Source organism: Adelges cooleyi, unplaced genomic scaffold, assembly GCF_023614345.1.
Source record: "Adelges cooleyi isolate 19-005CV unplaced genomic scaffold, UGA_ACOO_1.1 ACOO_flye_CR_arks_rails_tigmint_CR_PRNA_9, whole genome shotgun sequence".
Classification (NCBI taxonomy): domain Eukaryota; kingdom Metazoa; phylum Arthropoda; class Insecta; order Hemiptera; family Adelgidae; genus Adelges; species Adelges cooleyi.
In genome coordinates, this window is record NW_026096579.1 from 10,936,037 (window position 1) to 10,959,464 (window position 23,428).

General features: G+C 30.1%; 2 protein-coding genes across 2 annotated transcripts; one reads left to right on the forward strand and one right to left on the reverse strand.

The window, feature by feature from the left end:
• Positions 1-1,072: 1,072 nt before the first annotated feature.
• Positions 1,073-22,869, reverse strand: LOC126846059 (rabankyrin-5). Its single transcript, XM_050585162.1, has 22 exons — positions 22,682-22,869; positions 22,065-22,269; positions 21,569-21,678; positions 21,333-21,477; positions 21,123-21,246; positions 20,882-21,031; positions 5,716-6,086; positions 5,345-5,552; positions 5,163-5,276; positions 4,864-5,083; positions 4,667-4,798; positions 4,462-4,582; positions 4,228-4,401; positions 4,055-4,168; positions 3,827-3,983; positions 3,373-3,573; positions 3,109-3,303; positions 2,917-3,037; positions 2,628-2,852; positions 2,421-2,559; positions 1,541-1,642; positions 1,073-1,469 (listed from the first exon to the last, which is right to left on the reverse strand). The coding sequence occupies exons 1-22, from the start codon at positions 22,707-22,709 to the stop codon at positions 1,346-1,348; spliced, it is 3,480 nt and encodes a 1,159-aa protein (XP_050441119.1). The 5' UTR covers positions 22,710-22,869; the 3' UTR covers positions 1,073-1,345.
• On the forward strand, positions 16,371-20,430 carry LOC126846068 (uncharacterized). The gene is made up of 3 exons (XM_050585185.1): positions 16,371-16,768; positions 19,403-19,576; positions 19,652-20,430. Exons 1-3 carry the CDS (start codon positions 16,702-16,704, stop codon positions 19,954-19,956), a joined length of 546 nt encoding a protein of 181 aa, XP_050441142.1. The 5' UTR covers positions 16,371-16,701; the 3' UTR covers positions 19,957-20,430.
• Positions 22,870-23,428: the final 559 nt, after the last annotated feature.

Genomic DNA, 23,428 nt, shown 5'->3' on the forward strand with positions numbered 1-23,428 from the left:
CATTTTGGTTTTAATACCAAGTTATTATAAAAATCTCGTCGAGGCGACACATATAATGTTCTTAACTTTCAAATGGTATTCAGTAACATATTCATGTAAGACAATTATTTTAGAAGAGCTGTAACAATAAAGTGAGACAGTTTTTTTTTTAAATCCCTGCCAAGGATGTTATGGTAGTCCAAAAACTACTAAAAAAGAGTCCTAATTACACATCACAGTATAACTTTTAAGTTGAGATTTTGTAAAAAAATTGCCTATACTTTACTCTTAAAAAATGGGCAGAATGGGCGCTATAATTCGTAAGTATGTGCATTAGTTAACTATTATTTACTATGTATAAGAAGATGATAATAATAATATGTTTTTGTCGGTTACCAATTCCGGTATCTTACTTTCAAAGGTCGTGGAATATTACGTTTGTTTAGAGTTCAGACGTTTATATCAATACAGCAGCTGATGTTAGAAGATTTTAACTAGGTCGATTGTTTTAGTTTAATTAAGACATCTAGTTTCAAAACCTGCCCCTCCATGCCAACGATATATTCAAAAGCGCTCATCCGGTAATTTGCTCGCCAATTTTCAATCTTACTCACTAATTTTATTAATACTCAATTAATAAACCCATAAATAGTTAAAATATTTTTAAGATTACATTGGACATGTCTTCAATACAACCGTAGATTTTATAATAATTCATTTATCAATACACGAAAATAGTATTATCAATACCATTAACGTGAGACAGTTGAAACTTATTACAAAAACTCATTGATTTTTGTAGTAAGTTATCCGATGAAAAATTGAACCTCATGTTCTACTAAGTTTTCATTTAGATTTTTAAAGAGAACAGTGTTGTGTGGTTACAGTGTTAGCCGTCCTGTATTAAAACAGTAATAACAGCTATATTTCATGACATTTAGAAAAAGCAGTGATTATTAAGAATTCATAATGATTGTTAGATTTAATGTACTTTATATTTAACATTAATTTAAACAAATAATTTAATAGTATAAAAAATAATAAAATGAATTTATAATAGTAAAATTATAGGCGATTAACAGCAATAATAAAAGGTTAAATATATAAATAAATACAAAATATAAAACTGACATATTAATAAACAAATTATCAGTAAATTGGAATAGTTCTAAATAAATTTAACATGAATTTGACAAATAGAAACATGTAGATAAATATTCTGTTTCTTATTGTTTTACTTCTTTGTATCAAACCAAATATAATATAGTGGTTACAATAATAATATTAAATAATAACAAACTGATTGGTTACATTCTCCTTTTGATATTTAAGTATACATATTTTGAGGGATTACACAGGTTATTTTTTAAACTCCCTGCAAGACTTGGAAGCACGATACGCACACTCGGACAGGTTTAACAAGGCCGTACTTTATGATAGGAACTTCTTGGCTGGAGCATTTACTGCACAATAGTCTACCACAATGGCGGCTGTAAAATAAGAATACATATCAGCTGACTATTATAATAGTAATAAGACGTATGTAAGATTTTTTACGTACCAATGGTGTTTACGCATGGTAAAACCAAATTTCATGCCACACTCTTGACACACTTCACATCCTTCGACCCACGGCGGTTCTTTGGTCAGGCTATCGAGTAATCTAAATTTTGTTTTTTAAAAAATTGTCTTATAAATAACATTTAGAAGATAGAGATTAAGAGGACGCCATACCATTTATTTATTAAGGACTAGAGTATAAGACAGTTTTTCACAAAACCTTAATTTAGAGCTATAAAAACAAGTGTAGTATACAAGTGTATACTTGTTAATACAGTAACAAGAATTAGTATTACTAGTAGTTTTTTTTTTGTTAGACTATCACAGTCATTTCTTTAGTTAAAATTACAATTTTTTTCCATCAAACAATTGTAGATAAAATACTGTGAAGTTTAAAGTGAATAAAAAGTAAAAATGGAAACACCATTTAAAAAATGATGAGTTTAATGATGTTTTATTAATAATTGTTTGTTTCCATCAGATTTTGAAAATAGTACCAAAAAGCAAGCATTACGGCTTACCAAAAATATCATAATATAGTAATATTTATTTGCATATATGGAAGAAAATAATTACAATTAAGAAAATGTAACACGACAAAACACGGTAGAACTTATCACCTTTCCAACAGTATAATACTTATGTGTGTATGTTCATTTAAGACTTTGTAGCATTTGAAATACAAACGCATTATTTTTATCACAAAAATATGTGTTTGGCGTCCTCTCAAGGTTAGATTGAAGTGGCTTATCAAAAACGACTCATCGAGTTTCTCATCAGAACGGCCCATAGATTTTAACTCTATTGACTGCACTCCGGCTTGATCTGACACTAAACGAGATGTAAATCTGTCATTAAGTTTACTTATCCTATATTCATACCTGGACAGCAACTGTGTAGTGGCCATTTGACAGTTGAAAATGGTAATGCCATCGTTGTTCATTGCACCCACGCAAGCACCAGCTTTCACTAATGTTCGACACAAGTTCCCATTGCCTTTCATATAAGCCAACAAAAGTGCTGCAAAATAAAGTAATTACAGTCAACTGTAAATGTTGTGGTTAACATTTAACTTAAAATTTTCATACCTGTATTTCCTTCACTGTCTTGAACTTCTAATGGATATTTGGGCATGTATTCCAAAAACACCTCACATATTGCGGCAGCACTTTCTTTACTGTGTTTGGCCAGTTCGTGTAAAGGATTGCGACACTTTAGGGTCATAGCTTCGGCGTTTATCTGAGATTCAGCCAACAGTACTTGTACGACTTGCAAATGTCCTTCACGACAAGCAATGTGTAATGCATTTTGTCCTATTTTCAAAAATGATATAAATAATCGTAAGTAGCAGTTTTTAGTTTTAAATTTATAACAAACCTTCACAATCGACCGCATCAAAATTAGCGTTGTTGGTCAATAAGGCGGTAATAATAGAAGCGTGGCCGGCTTCGCTGGCTACATGCAATGCCGTTCTCTTCATTGTATCTTGATCGTTGACCTAATAGTAAACGTTTGAACTTGAATAAAATGTAAAAACAGAAAATAGCGTACTGACAAATTTTATCGTACCCTGGCTCCAGCCAAAATGATACTGCGCACCAACATTTCATTACCAGACGCAGCCGCTAAATGTAGAGGTGTAGTCTGTAATTCGTTTTGGACTCTGGAATTAACGTCCACGTTTACCGAGAGCAAAAACAGCACGCTTTCAATATCACCCTTTTGGATTGCCATGTGTAAAAAGTTGCATCCTTTGTTGTCAAACTAACATCAAATACACACATTGAAAGTTAATATATTTAAACCAATTTGAAGTTATAACTTGCGAATTACTTGTTCTGCAGCTGCCGGCAATTTATCTAGTATTGAACGAGCGGCTTTGTCATTTCGACAAGTCAACGCAGCCGCAAAAGGAGTTAAGCCCGTACGATCCCTCTTGGTCAAATCAATTGACGGATGACAAAGCAACAAGGTTATGATGCCACTGTGCTGATTCTTAATAGCGACGTGAAGAGGTGTTTTATGTTCAGCATCCTGAAGGCAAATAAATTATTCTCTGTTCATTTTGTAATTAGTTTCTTAATTTTTTTTTTTTTTTATAACAGACTTCTCAAGGTAGTCATTTAAAACAACTATGCTTTGCAAAAATTAGTTATATCGTTCAAGTGATAATATAAAACAAATAATTATTAGAAAAACGTCATGATTGTTTAGTCTTTTTAGCGTTGACAATGAAGATAGAATCAAAGTTACAATTATAGTGTGTATTTCGAAAGCAAATTACTACCCAAGCATTAACATTGGCTCCGTGTTCCAATAGTGTTTGCACAACAGTTTGAAGTCCCCAGTGACAACATAAATGTAAAGGAGAAGATAAGTCTTTGGATTCTTCACCTCCTCGACCGCCGGGTCCAGGTTTTCGAGGACTATTTATATCACAGCCACTGAAAAAGTACAGACAGCAGAGTATTTATTAGTTTAGGTTAGAGTACAATTTAATTACAATTAATCGTACCTGCGAATAAGAAAACGAGCAGCGTTTTCTGAATTTTCATCAATTGCACGATGCAGCAGAGTCTGTAAGCATCCTTCTGGGCCTTCGCTCCATGAATCAGTATCAACACCATACCTTAAATAAACAGCATTTTAAAACGTTTTAGCTATAAATCGAGGAGAGGAATAGCTTACTTGACTAGGGTGGAAGCAATGTCTTCTTGATCGGCAGTTAAAGCAAGCCAAAGAATAGGATCACCGTTAGAAGCAGGAGTGGTCATGTCAACACCTCGCTTACATAACTCTTCAACAACAATATTCTGACCGCCAGCTACAGCAAGTTCCAGCGGTGTTTGATCATCTTGAGTTCTAAAAAAAAAAAAAAAAAATTTGTTTATTACCAAAAAGAATAATTGTCAAAATAATCACTTTGAATCAAAATTTGATCCTTGTTTAACTAAATATAAAGCCGTTTTTTCGTCTCCAATTAGTATCGCTTGATGGAGGAGAGTCATGCCCTCTCCGTTTCTCATATCGATATCAGCTCCACCTTAAAAATGCAATTATTATACACTACACAACTGTCAAAGTATATTTACTTTAATATTTATAGAAAAAAAGCGCAAACAATTACCCGCAATGAGATCAGGAACTATATGTTGCATATCAGATTTTAATGCCAATGACAAAGGCGTATCTCCCAACGAATCTCGTAGGTTTAAATTAACAGAAGAAAAATCATCCTTTGGTTCAGCTAAAATCGTATCTAACAGGGAAAAAAATATTACATCATCAAAATTTAGTAATAACCAACAATAGCTATTTCCTTACTATGATGATGTAAAATAGCATTCACGGCCCCTTCTTGTTTGTGAATTATAGCCGTGTGCAATGGCGTTAGTCTATACGCTATTTGTAAGCCATCGTCAGTGCTCAATATAATACTGTCGGGAGGTAATGTTTGCAAATTCGGGTTTGCGTGAAATTCTAGCAAACGTCGTACTAAACGCGACAGTCCTCTTTTGCACGCTATATGTAAAGCGCTTTCTCCCTGCAAAAAATCATTTAATTATATAAAATGAAAAAATTGTAATTACTAATTATTTTTGTTTCTTGTAGTATTGTCATACTTTTCTGTTTGTGTAGTTAATATTATCACAACGGGTTGTAATGAAAAGAGCTGCATCTTCGAGACCTTCGTCAGCTACTTTATGCAACATGGAATCTGACGTTTTCCTATAAATCTAAAAGTAATTGACATGTTGATATAAATACAACAATTAACATTAGCTAAGTGTCAAGAGTGTATTACCGGATTAGGATTGGCTCCGGCCGCAACTAACCGTGATGCAAAACTCTCTTCGTCTTCCAGTTTGAGCGTATTGATTAGAGCATAGTACAAAGGAGTGTGGTCGTCAACCGTTTGGACGTTAAGATTGATTTTGCCAGACTCTGCATATTCCAAAAGCAGTGTAAATATGTCATCATTTTGAATTAAAACGGCTAAATGCAAAGCCGTACTGAAAAATAAAAGATCATTTTTAAAAAAAAAAACTTTAGCCCCTTAAAAATACTCGGTATACAACGGAGAAGTTAAGATAACAATTAGAGCTATCGGTCAGTTACATGAATCAGACATTCGGTTTCACGTATTTTGCGTGAATAAGAAGAGGCTCTACTTACAATCCATTATTGTTGGGCAAGTTCGGATCTAGTCCAGATTTGAGCAACGTTCCAGCCACAGCGGTCATGGCAGCAGTGGATTCGCTGGTATCGGGATGAGATGACGAACTGGCAATCAGATGAAGGGCTGTGTTGCCTTGGTCGGGTGTGACAGTGCTCACAGAAGCGCCATGACTCAACAAGAAGTTTGCGGCATACGAATCGCCTCTTTGTACAGCTAAATGTAGTAACGTATGACCGTTTCGATCACGCAAATCCAAATCGGCTTGATTCTCACATAACATTTCCCCAATGCTTGTTTGATGGTCACGCAGAGCCAAGTCTAACGCCGAATCGCCCTTGTTGTCAAGCTCATTAATTTTTATGCCGAGCTGAAAAAAAAATGAATACAATTAATATATAAATAAACAATTGTATAAGGTGTAAAATTCATTTTTTAATTTTTATCACTTAGAGTAAACCAAAATAATAATTATTAATCGAAAAAGATTTTTTTTGCAAAACAATAGTATTACATGTTCTGATTTTTTCACTGTCAACAACATAGTTATACATTTGAATTATGTTAACTTATTATTTTTTAATTAATTTGTAAAGACTATGGGAAAATGATAACGCCTCGCGTAGAGTAATGTGATTTTGATAAACATTTATTTTATTTTTACTTATTAAGTTACCAAAATTTAAGGTTTAAAATACAATATATATATATATATATATATATAATATGTGGAAATTCAATTTTAGAAACCTGAGGATTAGGCTAACTGTAGAAAGTCTATAGTTTGATAGAATCAAAATACGATCAGGCTATCGATACTGTTGGCATAAAATAGGTTTTTGAGCAAAAATAATAACAAACAAAATATTAAACAAGGTTTTTTTCAAACTTAAGACATTACGACCTTGCTAAAAAAATGGTTAAAATAGTTATTTTGTATTCTATTACTAATTAATACTGGTCTGGACTAACGTCATTGGGTTTTTCACAGAATTATTTCACATTTTTTTACAGTTGTAAATTAATTAAACTGACCCGTTTTAATTTTTTGTTAATTTTGTATTGTCAAAAGTACAAAAAAAAATAATGTACAATGTCTTTAGCTACTTGAATTCTGTTTAATCGAAATGTAGGTAATAAACGATAGAACGAAACATTAAGTGCCTTTATAAAGCGTGTTTCTGTCGTTGTAATTTGTTAAATGTCAATGTTAAACACTGTCGGCAAAGATGATCACACCTCAAACAGGATCAATAACTAATAAATAGATTGTTAATTTTGTTTTTACACATTCTAGTGGTAGAGAAAAAAATTTGAACAATAAACCGGTAAACACAATTTGACATTTGACCAAGACATAATAATAAAAAATAGTATTTCAGCTCATAGATAATATTATGCACGATGTACATTAAACAATTCTATCACAGCGACATCCTTTCTATAGTTAATTCGACAAATTCGATAATACACGTTTTGTATCCACGGAACTACGACACCATTGTTGAAAAAACAATGACACATATTAGCAATTGTATATATCACTGTGACAATTATTCGTTTATAATAATCCATCCATACCATTTTCATATTGGTCTTGTTAAAAAAAAACAATTTAATGCTTTCCGTAATAAACGACTGCACGATTAAGATAACAATAATTCACTATCAGAATAAACCAACCAAATGCATAATTTTTTAGCAAACTAACACTTGTATAGAACAATTAGCATCGTAGCACTTAAATAGTTACTCCCTAATGTTCTGGAAATCCCTTATACACGATTGAATGGTTGTTTAATCTTAAATACTAAACATTTTTTTAATTAAAAAAGTCCTTAAAAGGTTAACGTACTGTTTAAACTTCAAAAATAAAGTAATTATTACTTATTATTCAATTTAGTTGATAACTGACCTCTACCATTTTTATTATTATTTAGAATTTAGTTAAAATAGACTTATGAACCGATTGCCGATTATAGTAAATTGTGACAACCACATATTCGTACAAAATTAAACGATAGATTCCAAATATGGCCAAAATATTATTTCACAGCTTGTACCCAGTTAAATGACGTCAATATGACTTTCATAGTCAGTCAATATGACTAAAACGATAATACTTAGGAGAATTAAACGGTATTATCACAAAAAATACAACAAAATATATTTACAAGGTCGGAAGACGATGATGATTTTAAATTAAATTCGACGTTTTATTATTATTATTATTAGTGTTGACCGGAAGCGCTGCTCCTTATTATTCCAACCAGCTTATTAGAAACGCTTATGTAGCTTGGCAAAGATTTGACGATCTCGAAATCATTGTGTGCCACCTCCAAGTACCGTTTTGAGTGCATGGCGCGATTGTGTTGTGAATGAAAACAATGTTTAAGTAGAAACAAAACGCCTATCACAAGGTCGTTGACATAAATTGCACACAAAAAACATATGCAAGATGGATTATAATATTATTATTGTTATCGCGTGGCATTATAATTACAATTGAATTCCGAACAGATCAGATAATATTATACTATTTTTAGTAATTATAAAACTATTTTTTTTTTTGAATTCTCGAGCCTTCAAAAATGTTTACAACTCGTCAGAAAAAAATGTAAAATACGTCCTTACTTGTTTTTTGACTTTCTATGAAAAAAAAACGTGGGTGACTATTATAACGCACTGTTATTATATATTGTTGTGAGACGATTAGTCAAATGACAGTAATTCACATTTCACCTAGGTATCTTGAAAAGAAAAAAGAAATGGAGGACGAGAGGAACCTGCTCTTTCACAAGTAACAACAAAATTGTTAAGCGCTTTCTAACGAACAGTTTAATGACAGACAGATTTCAAAGACAAACACGATTGTTTAAAGTGTGAGAAATTTGTTTGATAAATGTCTAAGATCAACTCCATCAACACACTTAAGACAACTTAACTGAAAGAGGAAATCTCTATTCACCGTCAAAATATGACTACATTAAGTTTTTGGTCGCATGTGCCTTAATTGTTTTTCTTACTTTGAACTTTTAAACACACGCTATAGAACTATACGTCACAAGAAGGTTATTAGCCAGAGGGCAAGGAATTTCAAATATTTTCTCATAACTATAAGTGAATATACTCCCTTTCCACTTCATACAGCTAACGCCAATTATTATTAATTATTTGTTTACATAGAAAAATATCGAAAAGGAAGAATCATTTGACAAAAACCCAAACCGAGCAATTGTTTGGCGTGTACCCGAAAATATGGCAATATTGCATATCCAACAAAATAAACCGGATCAAGTAAAAATAAAAACAGGTTATTGTCAAGTGAAAACAATTCCACTTATAAATTTTAGCTATTTTTATTTTTAATAAATAAAAAAATAAGCGATAAAACTGGATTAATGACGCGACATTAATTATTAATATCAGTAAAATTGAACGTTTCATTATAATTCATATATTATGGGATCTATGAGCAAAATTAATATTACTGTTTGTATATAATGTGGCTCATAGGTAATGAACCATCAAGTATTACCCCAGTTTGAAAAAATAAATAAATTGATAATTTCATTTGGAATAGTTTCGGATATATCAATCCCCGAAAGTTTTAACGCATTTATAGCTGATAATTTGTTTAAACTCGGGGAAAGTAATAGAAGGTAAAATAATTAACCAAACGGCCCATAACAGTTATCTATTTTTAAGTACAATATACTTTAATTATTATTTTACGATCATACCCTGATGGGTAATTTGTGATAGAAAATACAATTTTATAATACAATATATAAGTAATATATACGTATTATAGTATACGTAATGACCACGTGCGCATGTTATATATAAAACATATGCATAATGAACTTATTCACACTCTCAAGGATTCATAAACCATGCATTATTATTTCAACAGCATATTAAATCTATACAATGATATTTATTATATTATTACCCGACCTTTGCACGCGCTCGGGGTCAAGATCATTAATTTCTGGGTGTCGTGTAAATACCGTACATCACTAAACAATAGAGTAGACTGTTGTAGTTGTAGAACGGTTAAATTAAAATGATATAATTATATTGCTCGTCCGCCGCAAAAGACGGTAAAATCATCTCTAGAAAAAAATTACCTAATCGCAATTGACACATATGAGAAGTATGTAATAATCGAGTTGGAAATGCATGGCAAGTCCAAAAGTGACAAATTTTAAAAATACTATTTGGAAGCCAGAAGATACCTGGATATAATAGGATCAACGTACACAATATACTAAGAGCCAGTTTTAAAATAATTATATTTTATATAAATGTTTTTTTAGACTTATTAAATATTTTTATAAATTAATTAGTCTATACAGTTAAAAAAATTATGATTAAACGAAATTACAAATCCAGCTAGACGACAGAAAGAAATGTCATATATATATATATATATATAATAATATATAACTGGGATAATTTTAGAAAGTGCATAGATTAAATTAATAGTTGGGAAAAATGTATTAAAAAACGACTGAAAACTGAAACAAATCGAATAACGTATTTATTGTAATAAATAAATAATATTTAATTCAATAGCTTTTAATTTTTTTATTTTTACATAATATTTTGTTTGAAAATAGATTTTTATTAGATCCTTTTCAATTAGCTTGAACGTAGTCTCAAGTACAGTACAATAAACGTAAGTAACACTCGTTGTATAGTATTATGGCGATTTTTTTGTCTAACCACCCGATTCCGATTTAAATGAAATCAAAAGCCATTAATAGTCATGAATTATCATAACGACATGCGAAGACCTAACTATTCACTGCAGTGCGAAACCTCGTCAAAACCGTCCGTCATAGTTTTCATAATATTGTGGACACTTGTGGATTTGTATATTTTATACCTAACTAAACACATGCATTGATTTGCCGGTTATTAACGCCGTTTTTGTAAACATCATTCGAAAGCAGACAAAAATCATAAGGCACTAGGATTAGTAATCGAGTAAACGTTTGAGAAATATAAAATTTAATATTTCATACGTTCACTCTTTTTAATGATTGTAGAACGTACAGACTAAAAAAGTATTTAAAAAATAATTTAACATTTCGATATAGTCAATGTACCAATTTTGTTAGCTCAATATCATATATTGTTCTATTACTTTTGCACATATCCGTTTACAATGAACATAAAACTACCGGCACGTTAATTTACAAAAACCAAATGAAAGATTAAATCAAATTTAATATTAGCCGTATAGGAATGCATAGTGTTGTTTCCGTTCGATAAGCACATCAACAAAACCTGTAGGCGTATCCTACATGGGTTATTTTACCAGTATATTTGTCTAAAATATATGTTGGATGATGAAATCAAAAACTGAACGTTTTATATCGGACAATATCATTAACAAATAATAATATGATGAAAAACGTGATTTTTCACGCATTATATAATTATTAAACTGGACGTTATTATGTAATACAATTTACAAGCATAGCTAATATTTAAACCATTTTTTTTAGGTGGTCAAAAAACCTAAAAAAATAAATTATGTATTCTGTACAAACAATATATGATGTGAATATTTTAGTATAATGTAGACTAAATTAATTATATTTATATTATAATTTAAAAGAAAAAAACAATTAATTTCAAGTTGACATATTTATGTTTCTAAAATAACAAAAACAATTTTAATTAAGTAGGTATTTCCCTATTAAGGTCTAGTTTTTTGGAGTTTCAGTCAGTTGAAATCGATTTGGAAACGGTTATTGGTTTATACGAATCATTAATGCAATATGTATTAGATTTAAGAAGTATGTTTGATATCTATGAAGAGAAAGGAACTAAAAAAATTAGGACTCATAACATTTATAAAAAAAAAAACATAAAGGAAAAAGAAAATTAACGATGGATGAAAAAAGAGAAGAAGAAATAAATTTTGAAATCCGAGACTCGTGTAGGATTAATAGTTACTATACTCATGACAAATTAAACAGGCTAGATTACGAAATTTTTTTATCTTTGCTCATTTGTTTCAGTCATGAAAGATTTTATAACTTAAAATCAGAAATTATCACGATAAAATACTTCTTTTTCCAAGTCTGGGGCAATTTTCCTGTGCGGTATTATCTAGCAATCATGCCTGCGTTATGACTATACAGCTATTATTGACAGATTACATTCATAACTAGAAAAAAGAAAATTGTACTATGACAAAGCTAATAAAAAATTTAACTGCTTGTTTCAAATTATAAAACTATCACCGTAAAAACTTAAAATAAAAACAAAAATACTATAAAACATGTATACGAATGATCTTTCTTCTTAATTTGCTAATGAATGTATACAATTCAGAAGTTACTTAACGAATTTATCGGTAAATAAATTGCCTACAACTATAATCGATACTTTAACAAATTGTGTGTAATTTATTTATACATAATATCGTATCAATGAATAATAATCATCAAACATTTGCATACAGCTATAATTTTAATAATAAATCTCATTTGACAGTTGCGTAATACCTTAATTTTTGTTAATGTCAATATACAAATCTTTATTATTATTAACAAATATGAACGCTATTTTAATTAAACATTTTCTTTTTTATTGTATAACAGTGAAATACGCGACTCCAGATTAAACGAATTTTTCTATAATAAGTAAGTAAATAAGTTGAGTTTTCGAGTGTAAAGGTTCAAAATCCTACAATAAACGATTATTACAACAAAGGGCTAGTTAATATTAACCGGACGTTTAAAGTGACTGACAATATACAGATAGGGCTCAACAATTATCAAGTAGGGAGAGGAAGACTCTTATATAACCTAATGGATGCATGGAATACACAATTTGTCATTGTTAAATTCGATTTTATGTAGTAATATACTATGGAGAATGATGTTCACCTAGAATAATATGATTATTAAGCGAAGGAAAAAAGGTACAAATGACATTATGCCGTTGTCATGAAAAATAGAAAATTAACTTTTAAATCAAAATATAATATATAAAATAAAATAATGCACAATTACTTTTGACATTTCACAAAAATAATTTAATATTGTTAACAGGGTAGTAATGTTCAATATGCTGAAATGAGCTGGATTTGTATTTACTATTTATGGAAAGAAGATTTTTGTTTTAGAAATTATAAAAAAATTAATTAGCAGTGATACATTTTGGATGTATATAAAAAGAGACAAAAATTATGAAATATGTCAGGTTTGGCATAAACACCTTTAATATTTAATGCACATTCAAAAGGTCTTAGATTATAATATTTGAAAGAATATACAAATAGGGGTCAAGATATGGAAGTGAGGATGGAAAGTGAACTAAACATGAAACAAAACGCTATGAAGACGAAAATTTTAGTCTGCAGTAGAGAAAATAATTTAAGGTCAAGGATAAATTTAAAAGGAAATAAATTAGTACAGGTAGGCGACAAGATAATTGGGAAGTACTCTAAGCTAACAATATTAAACCCATATAATAAAAAATCAGCAATGGAATTAATATTAATAAATGAAGAGGAACGCCAACAATATTCAATAAAGAAACGTAGAAAATTGTTGCAACCCTATCCTTGGATTGAAAACTCTAGAATTATAGTACAACTAATTTTGTATTAGAATAAGGAATAATTTATTTTGAAAAAAGTCTTTGTTACTATATCGTCTATAAGATAATTTATGCTTGGTGGCTGAAGTTATGATAGTAAGAGAGAGAGAGAAGTAGAATGGATGGGAAAGAGAAGGGGAGAATAGAGAAATAAAAATAATCTATAACATTATTATTTATTACTATCAAGCCTAGGCCTTTGGTGGTTATTGATACTCACTTTTTCATTTAAATAACCCAAACCAGAAAAAATTCAAAAAAGTATAAGCAAATTATTTATAATGTTAATTAAACAGAAATTCTCCATGCAAGACAAAACAATATTATATAAAAATAAATATGATACACAAGTCTATTAATAAATTAAATATGCAAAAATAAACAGATCGGTTTGCTCATTTAGACCAACCTAAGTAGGTTATATTTTGTTTTTTGTATTCATAAAAATATCAAGTAGTTTCGTGACGATCGCTATAAATGTCAAACGTGTATACTTGTACTATTATGTTTTTTTTATTTGTAATTATTAAAGTTATTACAATAAGTTTGCTTTTCGTCTAACGACGTTCAACCCCGTAGACGGCGACGACACCACAGGGACACAGACTAATCCTCACGAATACCACATTATTATTTTAAGTTATAATCTTGACCTCGTTTCTCCATGAGAGTTGGTATGTGCGTTTAAGTGTTAACCGGTACGGTTTTCGTTTCCGGAGAGGAGAAAGTAGCTGCTGTATAGATTCTAGTTGGCCCACGATCCGGTTTAACTAACGGTTACACATTTATCCGTCAAAGACAAATAATTTCTAATTTTCCCCGACGAAAAACTCGCAAAATATAGATGACGTTTGTTGGTTATGTTGGCGCCAGTCAAAGTTATTATTATTATTATTTTATTGTATTTATTTTTTGAAGATTAAGATTAAACGGAGGAAAAATTACCAAAAAAAGAAACTTGAAACTAACTTAGGATATCTACACGGACGTTTTAAAATAATCTTATTAAGTTTTGACAATAAAATAAGAAGCTAGTACACATTGGGGGTGGGGACGATCACAGGATTTCACGAATAATAATTATAACTAAAAGTGGTAAACTCGGTTAAAGCCGACTAATGTAGGAAAACTTATAAAATATAAAAATAAATGATTTTATAGCCAATAAATGTTAAATTATGCCGTTTGATTTTTTGGGGTTTTCACGGTTAGGTTAGGTTCACAGTTATTTTAAAATTACACAATTATTAAATAGGTATAAGTCTTATATTTTTTAGATCTGTACACACATTTAGAACTTAAATAAGTAGGTTACAACCCCTTATCCTGTATGTATGTATATATTTATATAATTTTACAATGAATACATAATATCACATGTTATTTCGACAGAAGTCACAGTCTATATTAAAAAAAAAAAATCAAAGATATTTTGGGGAACGGTTTGAAACCTCAACCCTCCCTCCCTCTGGATACTATCTTAAGCATATAGGGTAAAATTTTTAAACTTTAAGTCTTACTTTAACATCTTCTGCTTTTTAGACTTGCTTCATGATAAAATAGTTAAGGTTATTAAAGTTATCGTTGGTACAAATGAAAACACCTCATTTTAAAACCAAATCAAATAAGTGTTAACTTATAAATCCAATAAAAGTAATAACTATTCGATTGATATTGGTACCTACACTTCATATTGTGCTCAGGAATTTGATTTATATACCAGTTATGTTGATATATTTTGCACCCCAGGGTTCTTGCTCCATACAAATACGGTCATGTTGAACGTTGGTCGTAACGCTCCGTTGTCGAGTACTTGGATAAGTAATTTTTTTTTTAGGTTTTTAAGTTTTGGATGTAGTAAACGACAGCACGTGACTGAATGCGCTTGAACCATGGAGTGGTAAACACGCTACCGAATATAAGGTCAAGCAAATGGTTTTTGTGTAGGTTTTTAATCTTTGATGCGGTAGCTGTTATCATCTCAATTATATCAAACATTGGCTACACAAAAAACTAAAGTTGTAACTTTTTTTTTTGTTTAACGCAACTGTCAAAAGTTGATTAAATTTAATATAAAAACAATATTTGATTAAATTAGGAGTGTAAAATAACACGCGAAAAATAAATGACCATGAACATTGACGCTATACTTTATTTCCTGCCTTTATGGCTTTTTTTTTTAATTATTGGATGAAACTGAAAGATAGAAACGTACAAAACAATAATAATTATTATTGTTAAGAGAATTTTTAAAATTAAAATTAATAACGAATGTAAAATACTTCTTGATTATTTTGTTGTGCTTTATAAATACAGTTAATACTTTTTTTTTATATCTATTAGATTAGGAATCGAAGCGTTTATTTAGGGATTTTAACATGAAAGATTTTTGGAAGTAAACCGAAATTTACCACTTGCATTATTCGACACATCATCGCCTGATGATATAAATGGCGAGTCGGCTCATCAAAAAACTAGGGATTTTTTTTTCATGACGGTTTACAAATACAATAATAATAGATAATAACATAAAATTACGTGTTTAGTAACATATCGACGGCTGTGTGATAAGTGTAATTTTACAGCTAGTATTAACGATAGAAGCTAAAGATCAAACTTTATACGCTAAATGCATCGTCGAGTTGTTGTACAAATAGTATAATTTATAAATGGTAAACGTTGTTGTAAAATTATACAAAAAAAAAAGTCACTAATGTGCACCTGTGATGGCTATATGCCATCGATAATACACGATTGAATTGCACATTGAAGCATAAATATAATGGTCAAATGCAAAGATTGCGTTTTTCGATCTTAAAAAAAAAAAAAAAAAAAAAAAACGACAAATATTACACTACATAAATACTATCATCTACAATAAAATAATAATAATAGCCATGTAATACAATAAAAACAACGATATAGTCAGCTGATGACTGGCCAGTGTGACTAAACTCCCACCAGCAGAGAGGACGGCCAAAAGGAAGAAGACCAAAACGGTAACAAAACGGTTTCGACCAACGTTGAAGTTCAGCCGAACAGTTACCGATCCGCAACGGTTTGGGACGGGTTATCGTTCACCTAGTCCGTTTCTGATCATCGTAATAACGTGTACACGCATTGCCTACTTTCATTTATTGTCGTTTTTTTTTTAAAATTTTAAATCGGTTTTCAGTTCGTGTATTTGTCGGCAATAAAAATAAAATGTGCGACACCAAGACGACAGACAGCCGGTGACAAAACGACACAGTTTTTCCATTTCTCAATTATTTTTCACGTTCCTAGAATACTTACTTAGAAAAATAATAATATAATCTACATTACCTACAAATTATAATAGTGATAATAAAAAAAAAACGATGATTGTTAACCGGCGGACAAACGTGTTATGGTTTATCACATTCACGGCGATGTTAGCGCATAACAGTAAGTATAACACTGAAAACAATAATACAACCCTTAGACTTGTCGACCGACAAAACTTATATACTTAATTATTCCGAAAAGCGTTATCATAGAACCTAACTTAAAATATATTCCAATTGTTGAAAGCTAATCAAAATGAGAAAGATTTAAACACGCGAACAGATGAGGTATCTAATATTGTATTTTTGTCAGCGCACTACTTTTGTAGCATTTTGACTTTAAAATGCTAACAACCTAAGGAACAGTTAATTATAACTGGTTATGACTCATTCTATATCTTCGTGAAGTATAATTAATTTCGATCATTCTGGTTTTCACACACGGCCCCATATGTAATAATGTGTTAATTAAATGTTCGAATTGTAACATTAAACCCATATAATTATAGTTTTAATTTGACATAATTGCATACAAAATCTTTTGTAAGATTACAGTTATTACTCGTTATAATAGTATTACAATAAAATGTATTTAAAAACGATTTTCAATTAAATACAATGTCATACAATTTAATTACAAAAATACCGTTTTGTTGAGTTTTTCAAAGTCGATTACAAGAATTGGTATTTACATAGATTGTATACGGTGTACAAACCAACAGGTTCATTTATAGTCGGCTGCCAAACCATCACAAGGAATGCAAATTGCATAGCACCATAGAAAGGTTGGGTTTCCCTTTTCGCTTACAACCGGTTCCGCGCTAAAAAATTGTATTTTAATAGTAAACGATTTTTATATCTGAATAAAAACATTTATAATTTCTTTAAAAACTCTGCTTGTACGCATGGCCTTAATGCAAAAATTGAAATATTGCAGGAAGTTTTGACAGATTTTGTTATTATTGTAAAATTAATAATTGGGAAAACACAAAAAGCAACCTTTTTTACTTACTTTTATCAAATCGTTAATAAAATAAAAAACGATATTAAAAAGAAAAAGTTACATTACTCGTCAGTCGTCGAGTAAAATACAAATTAATAGCAATGACAAATCGCTGGAAAATGGGGTTGGTCACTATTTTACTAAACCATACAATGAGCAATAAACCTAAATCGATTCTGCCAACGCTTATTTTGAGTTGACTCAATTTTGGAGGTTAGTCAAGAGCAGAAACCTCTAATCACCCCAAAAAAACCTATACAAAAAAAAAGAGTTATGCGCGATAAGTTTACATAAGACTAAAAAAAAATCTTGCATATTTAGAGAATTTCGGAGATTTGTATTATTTTTGTTCTGAAAAATGTATTTTACTCTTTTTTTCCCGCTGTTATAGGTATTGCAAAACAGCTAATAAAATAACGTCACGGTTAGATACTATAATTTTTAAACTATTCTCGCTTTTATATTATATAGAAAAAAATTTAACTGGGCGAATGTACCGTTACCGCAGTAGTGGTTTTTTACCGGTTCATAGTGGCGCGGCATGGCACTTTTTACATATTAAACAAAAACGGTCCATAGCCTTGCTCCTACTGAACACGTTATTTATTTTACTTCGTAAAATCTTTTGCTGCTAATAAATAGTTCATTAAACTTGAATACCGTTCGACGGCCCGCGGGTATATAGAGGACTTTTAAATTAAAAAAAAAAAACCCGAATTAAATGTTAATTATTGTTGAGCGGGTGTCGATTGTTGGCAGATTCTCTGTCAAAAGACTGACTATAGTGAGTAGGTTTAATCGTACAAAAACCACAACGCTGAACAAACCAAAACAAATCGTTTGGTATGTGAATCTCGTTATCACAATTAGCTATTAAATATAAAGTAATCGTCAAACCGACCACAGTCCACACAGAGCCGCCAATGCTATATCGTAAGATTTTAAGTCGAAACGCGCGCAAACAAAAAATATTTCAAGTACAAGGCAACGGGCCGTCTATGCCAACTTATGTGCACCAGTCACGTTTTTATTTTACTAACACGTCATCATGTAATCTTTAAAGTTATAAACAAAATTGGTAAAAAATAACTAAGTTGGCTTTTAATGTTTTAGTCCAGCAAAAGTTCGATATTTACCTAAAAATATAGGTAAAAATATTTGAGAGTCAATGCGTACTCCTATATTATCTATTTTCTCGGTAATAAATTTGACTACCAACAAAATACAAACGATATAATTAAAGATTTGTTCAACATTTTGCAAAGTTATCACTGGTTATTATAATTTATAATAATATATCGTGTTTAGAAAAATCACTTAACATGGTATCTTAAGAGTTCGATAAAACATTCGAAATTCGATACAGTTATAGAAAATGCCTTGTGAAATAAAATAAAATCCAGAACGTTTATGAAAAGGTGACTTAGTATGATGACCAGATGGTAATAAATTGGAAAATGAGTCTTAGCGACTTATTAAAACATTAACACAAAATGATGTATAGTATCGGTTAGCGGATAGCACTAACATTATATTTTTAGTCTGCTAACTGATTCAGTATCGAATCATCACATCATTTTAGATATTCTTTGCAATAATTTCTCAGTTAAAAAAAACATTCTCGTTGCTATCATAATATTTTCACTCCTTGATGAAGACACGAAAAATGATAATTTTACAATTTTTATTTTATAGTTTTGTACACTACAACCACTTGGATTAAAATACAATTTTTTTCTTTCTTTTTTGCAGCAGTCAGAAGCGAAATTGACTGTTATGAATGTACAGTACATCCGCCAGAAAGATATTTAAACAAAACGGCAAAATTGTGTTCAAAATTTGATTCGTCCGATTTATTCAAAGTACATTGTCCTTATTCAACGTTTTGCATGAAGAAATCGTTTCAATTAGAAATGCAAGGAGGAAGTAAGTACTAAAACATGTATTTAACACAGGTTAAAAGTAGCATTAACACTTATGTTTTTGGTATTTTGGTTAAAGAAATAGTTAAGGCAGCGGTGAGAGGGTGCGCACCTCAAAAGAACGACAACCAGGTGTTTAAAGATGGTAGGTGGCAGGTTGAAACGAAAATCGACTTAGACTCGTACACGAATGGATGTTTATCGGGAGACGACAAAGACAACCTAAGGACTTCCAAAACGGAGTTCTGTTATTGTGATGATAACCTGTGTAATGATGCCAACCAACCAGTCAATAATTTATCAAACCACTCAGACACCATAGCTGTTATTATCATTTACAACATAATGAGGTTTTTGAAAACACACACCCAACCGGCAACGTAGCATATTGTGCACGTTGTATGTTTGAATACAAAAAACTGTTAACAATTGATCTATGACAGTCACCGATAAATTGTTAGTAAGACTTTGACAACAAAAAAACAAGAGTAGAAGAAACAATATAAACTACTTGAGTATTTTCCTGTTTTTATTTAATTTATTATTATTGTATCATTTTAGTGGATTTTGTTTTTTTATTTTATTATTATTGATTAATAAATAACATGTATATCGTTTATTGTTTGAGAATCGGGCCAATATCAACGACAAGAACATGATAATCTTTAAGAATCATTTGATAATTAGTATAGTGCTACTCGGCTGTGTTTAATTGTAATAAGTAATTTAAGTGATATTTTTAATATTTACTCAAAATAAAAAAAAATAAAAATAAATGTGATTATCAATATTAAATGGTATTTAACCATTGTTACTTATTATATTAAAAATGAATTATTTATACAAATACCACGCAATTAAATTTCATCATGTTTGAAATAAATGATACATATAATCATATATTTTTTTCTCTTTTTACCTCTGTAATCACTATATTCAGGACTGAGACAGTTTATAGATTTGGCAGGTACATTCAATTATATTATTTTAGTTAAATGTGTATACTAAGATCTAAAGCTATTTGAGTTTCAATTGACACACAAAGTAAACAACTGCATTTTAAAATTATCTAAAAGATTTTTGTAAGCTTGAACAGTACTTTTTATACTTTCTAGTAACTGTTTCTTAAAAAAAAAAAAAAAATACAGGGTAATTACTAAAAAAATATTTTTAGATGTAGAATAATTGTCAACTTTACATCATTTACGTAGAATAATGTGCTGTCAGACGGTGATTTAAACTAATAATAGCGGTAATTAAAATTACGACCCACTTGTATAGAATTAGGTACTATCAAGCTTTTACATACCTGGGAGCTATGTTCAACTACGTACAGGAATACCACATCTTCTCGCCGTAACCTGACAGCGGAATGTAATGGATATTTAGTTTTACTTTTAAACATGTGATAAAGAAATTGAGCCGACATGTGTGCGAAATCATCACTTGTAAAATCATCCTAAATATACCAAAATAAAGTAAAATATCATCGCAGAATAATAATTTTAAACTGAACTTATTTTAACCATGAAATAATAAGTAATGCTTACCCAATGAGCTGATATTAAACTTGAACAGTGTTCTTTTAATGTTTGAGCTCCGATTTCATCAGCTGTCGTAAAGAACTTTACACAGTTCTTGACATTCACTGAAGCCATAAGAGCTTTCTCGCATCTAAACAATAATAAATTAAATGAATTGTTTTCCTAAAAATTAGTATTTGATATTCTCATTTATTGGTTAAACAATTTTTGGCTTACTTATTGACGAGATCGTCTAAAAGAAATGTGTCGGCTGTTTTCATTAAGCTCAAAGTAAAACTATCACCTTTGGAAAAATCAACTTGGTCAGTATAAATCCATTTCAGCAATGCTTTACCGACCTCTAATGGCAATACAGTCCAATCTGAAATAAACATATATAAATGTATAACATTACATAAAAATATGTGAGAAGACTATTATTTATTATTATTAATGCTGTATAAACAAATTACCTAGGTCAACGACTTCGGTTAAATCTGGAACACCCCAATTGTCACTACGAGATGACAAAACAAATTTATGGGCGGGAACATCGCCATTAGCTAATGCTATATTTAAATCGCTGGAAAAAACCAAGTTTTTAAATTTACTTAATTCAAGTGGTATTCATATATTAATTAATAATGAATAAGAAATTTATTGGTAAATTAAAAAACTAATTGGAGGCCGTTCTAAAACTTTTCAATAGAACTTTTTTTTTTGATATTTGTTCAAATAAAAATACAATGTTATATATTATTTAAGTTTTTAGTTAAATGTATTTTTATTTAAAACAGTTATTTAATATATATAAATAATGACCAGGTTTGCTCAATATATTACATGTATGAATGCCCTAAACGTAACATTAGCAAAGTTTGTGTTTATAATAATTTTAAATGGTTAATATGGTAGAATAAAATTAAACATGCAAAACACAACCAAGTAAAATATTATAATCAGTATTACCTGTAAAGTTTATTGTTGTAGAGCGTTGTTACTGTTTTTAACAATCTAGAGACAAAACTTTTATCGTTACAATCACCATATGTTGCTGCTAAAGTGGCATATTTTTTCTCCAAATCACTACAATATGCTTGCAGTTTCACATATTCTTCTTTCAATAAAGAAAGGTGTTGCTGTTGCTTGTGTTTTTCAGAATCTCCGGACATTCCTAAATTAATAAACGAGCAAATATAAATTAACAAATTGTAAATTGTTGAATAAAAGTTTACTAGTTTTTATGGTATTGACAAAACTTGTTAAGTGAATTAGTAAAACGACTTCACAAGTTATTTGTTATTGTAGAAACAATTTTCCTAAAAAACAAGTTTTCTGGTTTAACAGAAGGAACCTCCCACCAATATTGTTATGATACTTACATAAAATACATAATATTTAAAAAGGTAACTACTTCTCAGACTGATATTCAGACAATTGCAATGATTAAATAAAACAGTAATTTGACATACAAATTAATAATTTATAAGTTGTAACACGATTAAAACACACTGTATAATATGTAACAAGTCTGCGTTGTTAAATAAGAAAACGAAATTAATCATAAATTGAAAAAAAAAGCTTACCGTCTCGAAATAAATCAGATGCGGGCATTCTAATATCAAAGCACTTTTTTCCTGTTTGTATCTAAACAAGCCAAGTGCATTGATTCTGTATAACAATTAATTTTTACCGGTGGAAATGTATAAAAATTCCACTTTTCAATTTCAACCACCGCACAGATTCTACGGCGGCGAAGGTACCAAAAAAATACAAATTCATACTGATAACAGCAGTGGTTCTGAGGAAACCACAGTTTGAAGGCGGTTACCGAGATAACGACTACAAAGTACCACACAGTGAAATTGATTAACCAGAAATTCAATAGTATAGGAGCCAAGCCACAGAGAGCGCTAAATATGTAATTCACTTGATTGGAAAAAGTGCCGTTTTTTTTATTTTCATAATATAGCCATCGAATAGGTAGTAGAAGTTTTACTGTTATAATAAAAATAAACTATTTGTTTGACCTTTTATTTTGTATAAGACAATAGTTCATGTTTTTATATTAATGCAAAAACACAATATTGAACATAGGTCAGTTCACGTAGTAGGTACTTGCATACTTTGTATAATAATTACTAGATTTAACTTTATTTTTTAAAACGGCTTGAATAGAGCTTACGTATAGAAGCCAACCGAAATTGGGTCACAGGTTGGACCGAACCCAACCAGTTTCAATAAAAACAGAAATCTAACTCATTATCTCTAGTGATATTATTAAAATATCTATTGTTAATCACACGTTTTAGATAATAAATTTTTTTAAATTT

Coding starts and splice junctions, on each gene's coding strand:
- LOC126846068 (XM_050585185.1), top strand. CDS start 16,702: ATGATTGTTAACCGGCGGACAAACGTGTTATGGTTTATCACATTCACG. Junction 16,769..19,402: donor GGCGATGTTAGCGCATAACA/GTAAGTATAACA, acceptor TCTTTTTTGCAG/CAGTCAGAAGCGAAATTGAC. Junction 19,577..19,651: donor ATTAGAAATGCAAGGAGGAA/GTAAGTACTAAA, acceptor TTTTGGTTAAAG/AAATAGTTAAGGCAGCGGTG.
- LOC126846059 (XM_050585162.1), bottom strand. CDS start 22,709: ATGCCCGCATCTGATTTATTTCGAGACG. Junction 4,169..4,227: donor ATTGCTTCCACCCTAGTCAA/GTAAGCTATTCC, acceptor TGTTTATTTAAG/GTATGGTGTTGATACTGATT. Junction 3,304..3,372: donor TGCCGGCAGCTGCAGAACAA/GTAATTCGCAAG, acceptor ATTTGATGTTAG/TTTGACAACAAAGGATGCAA.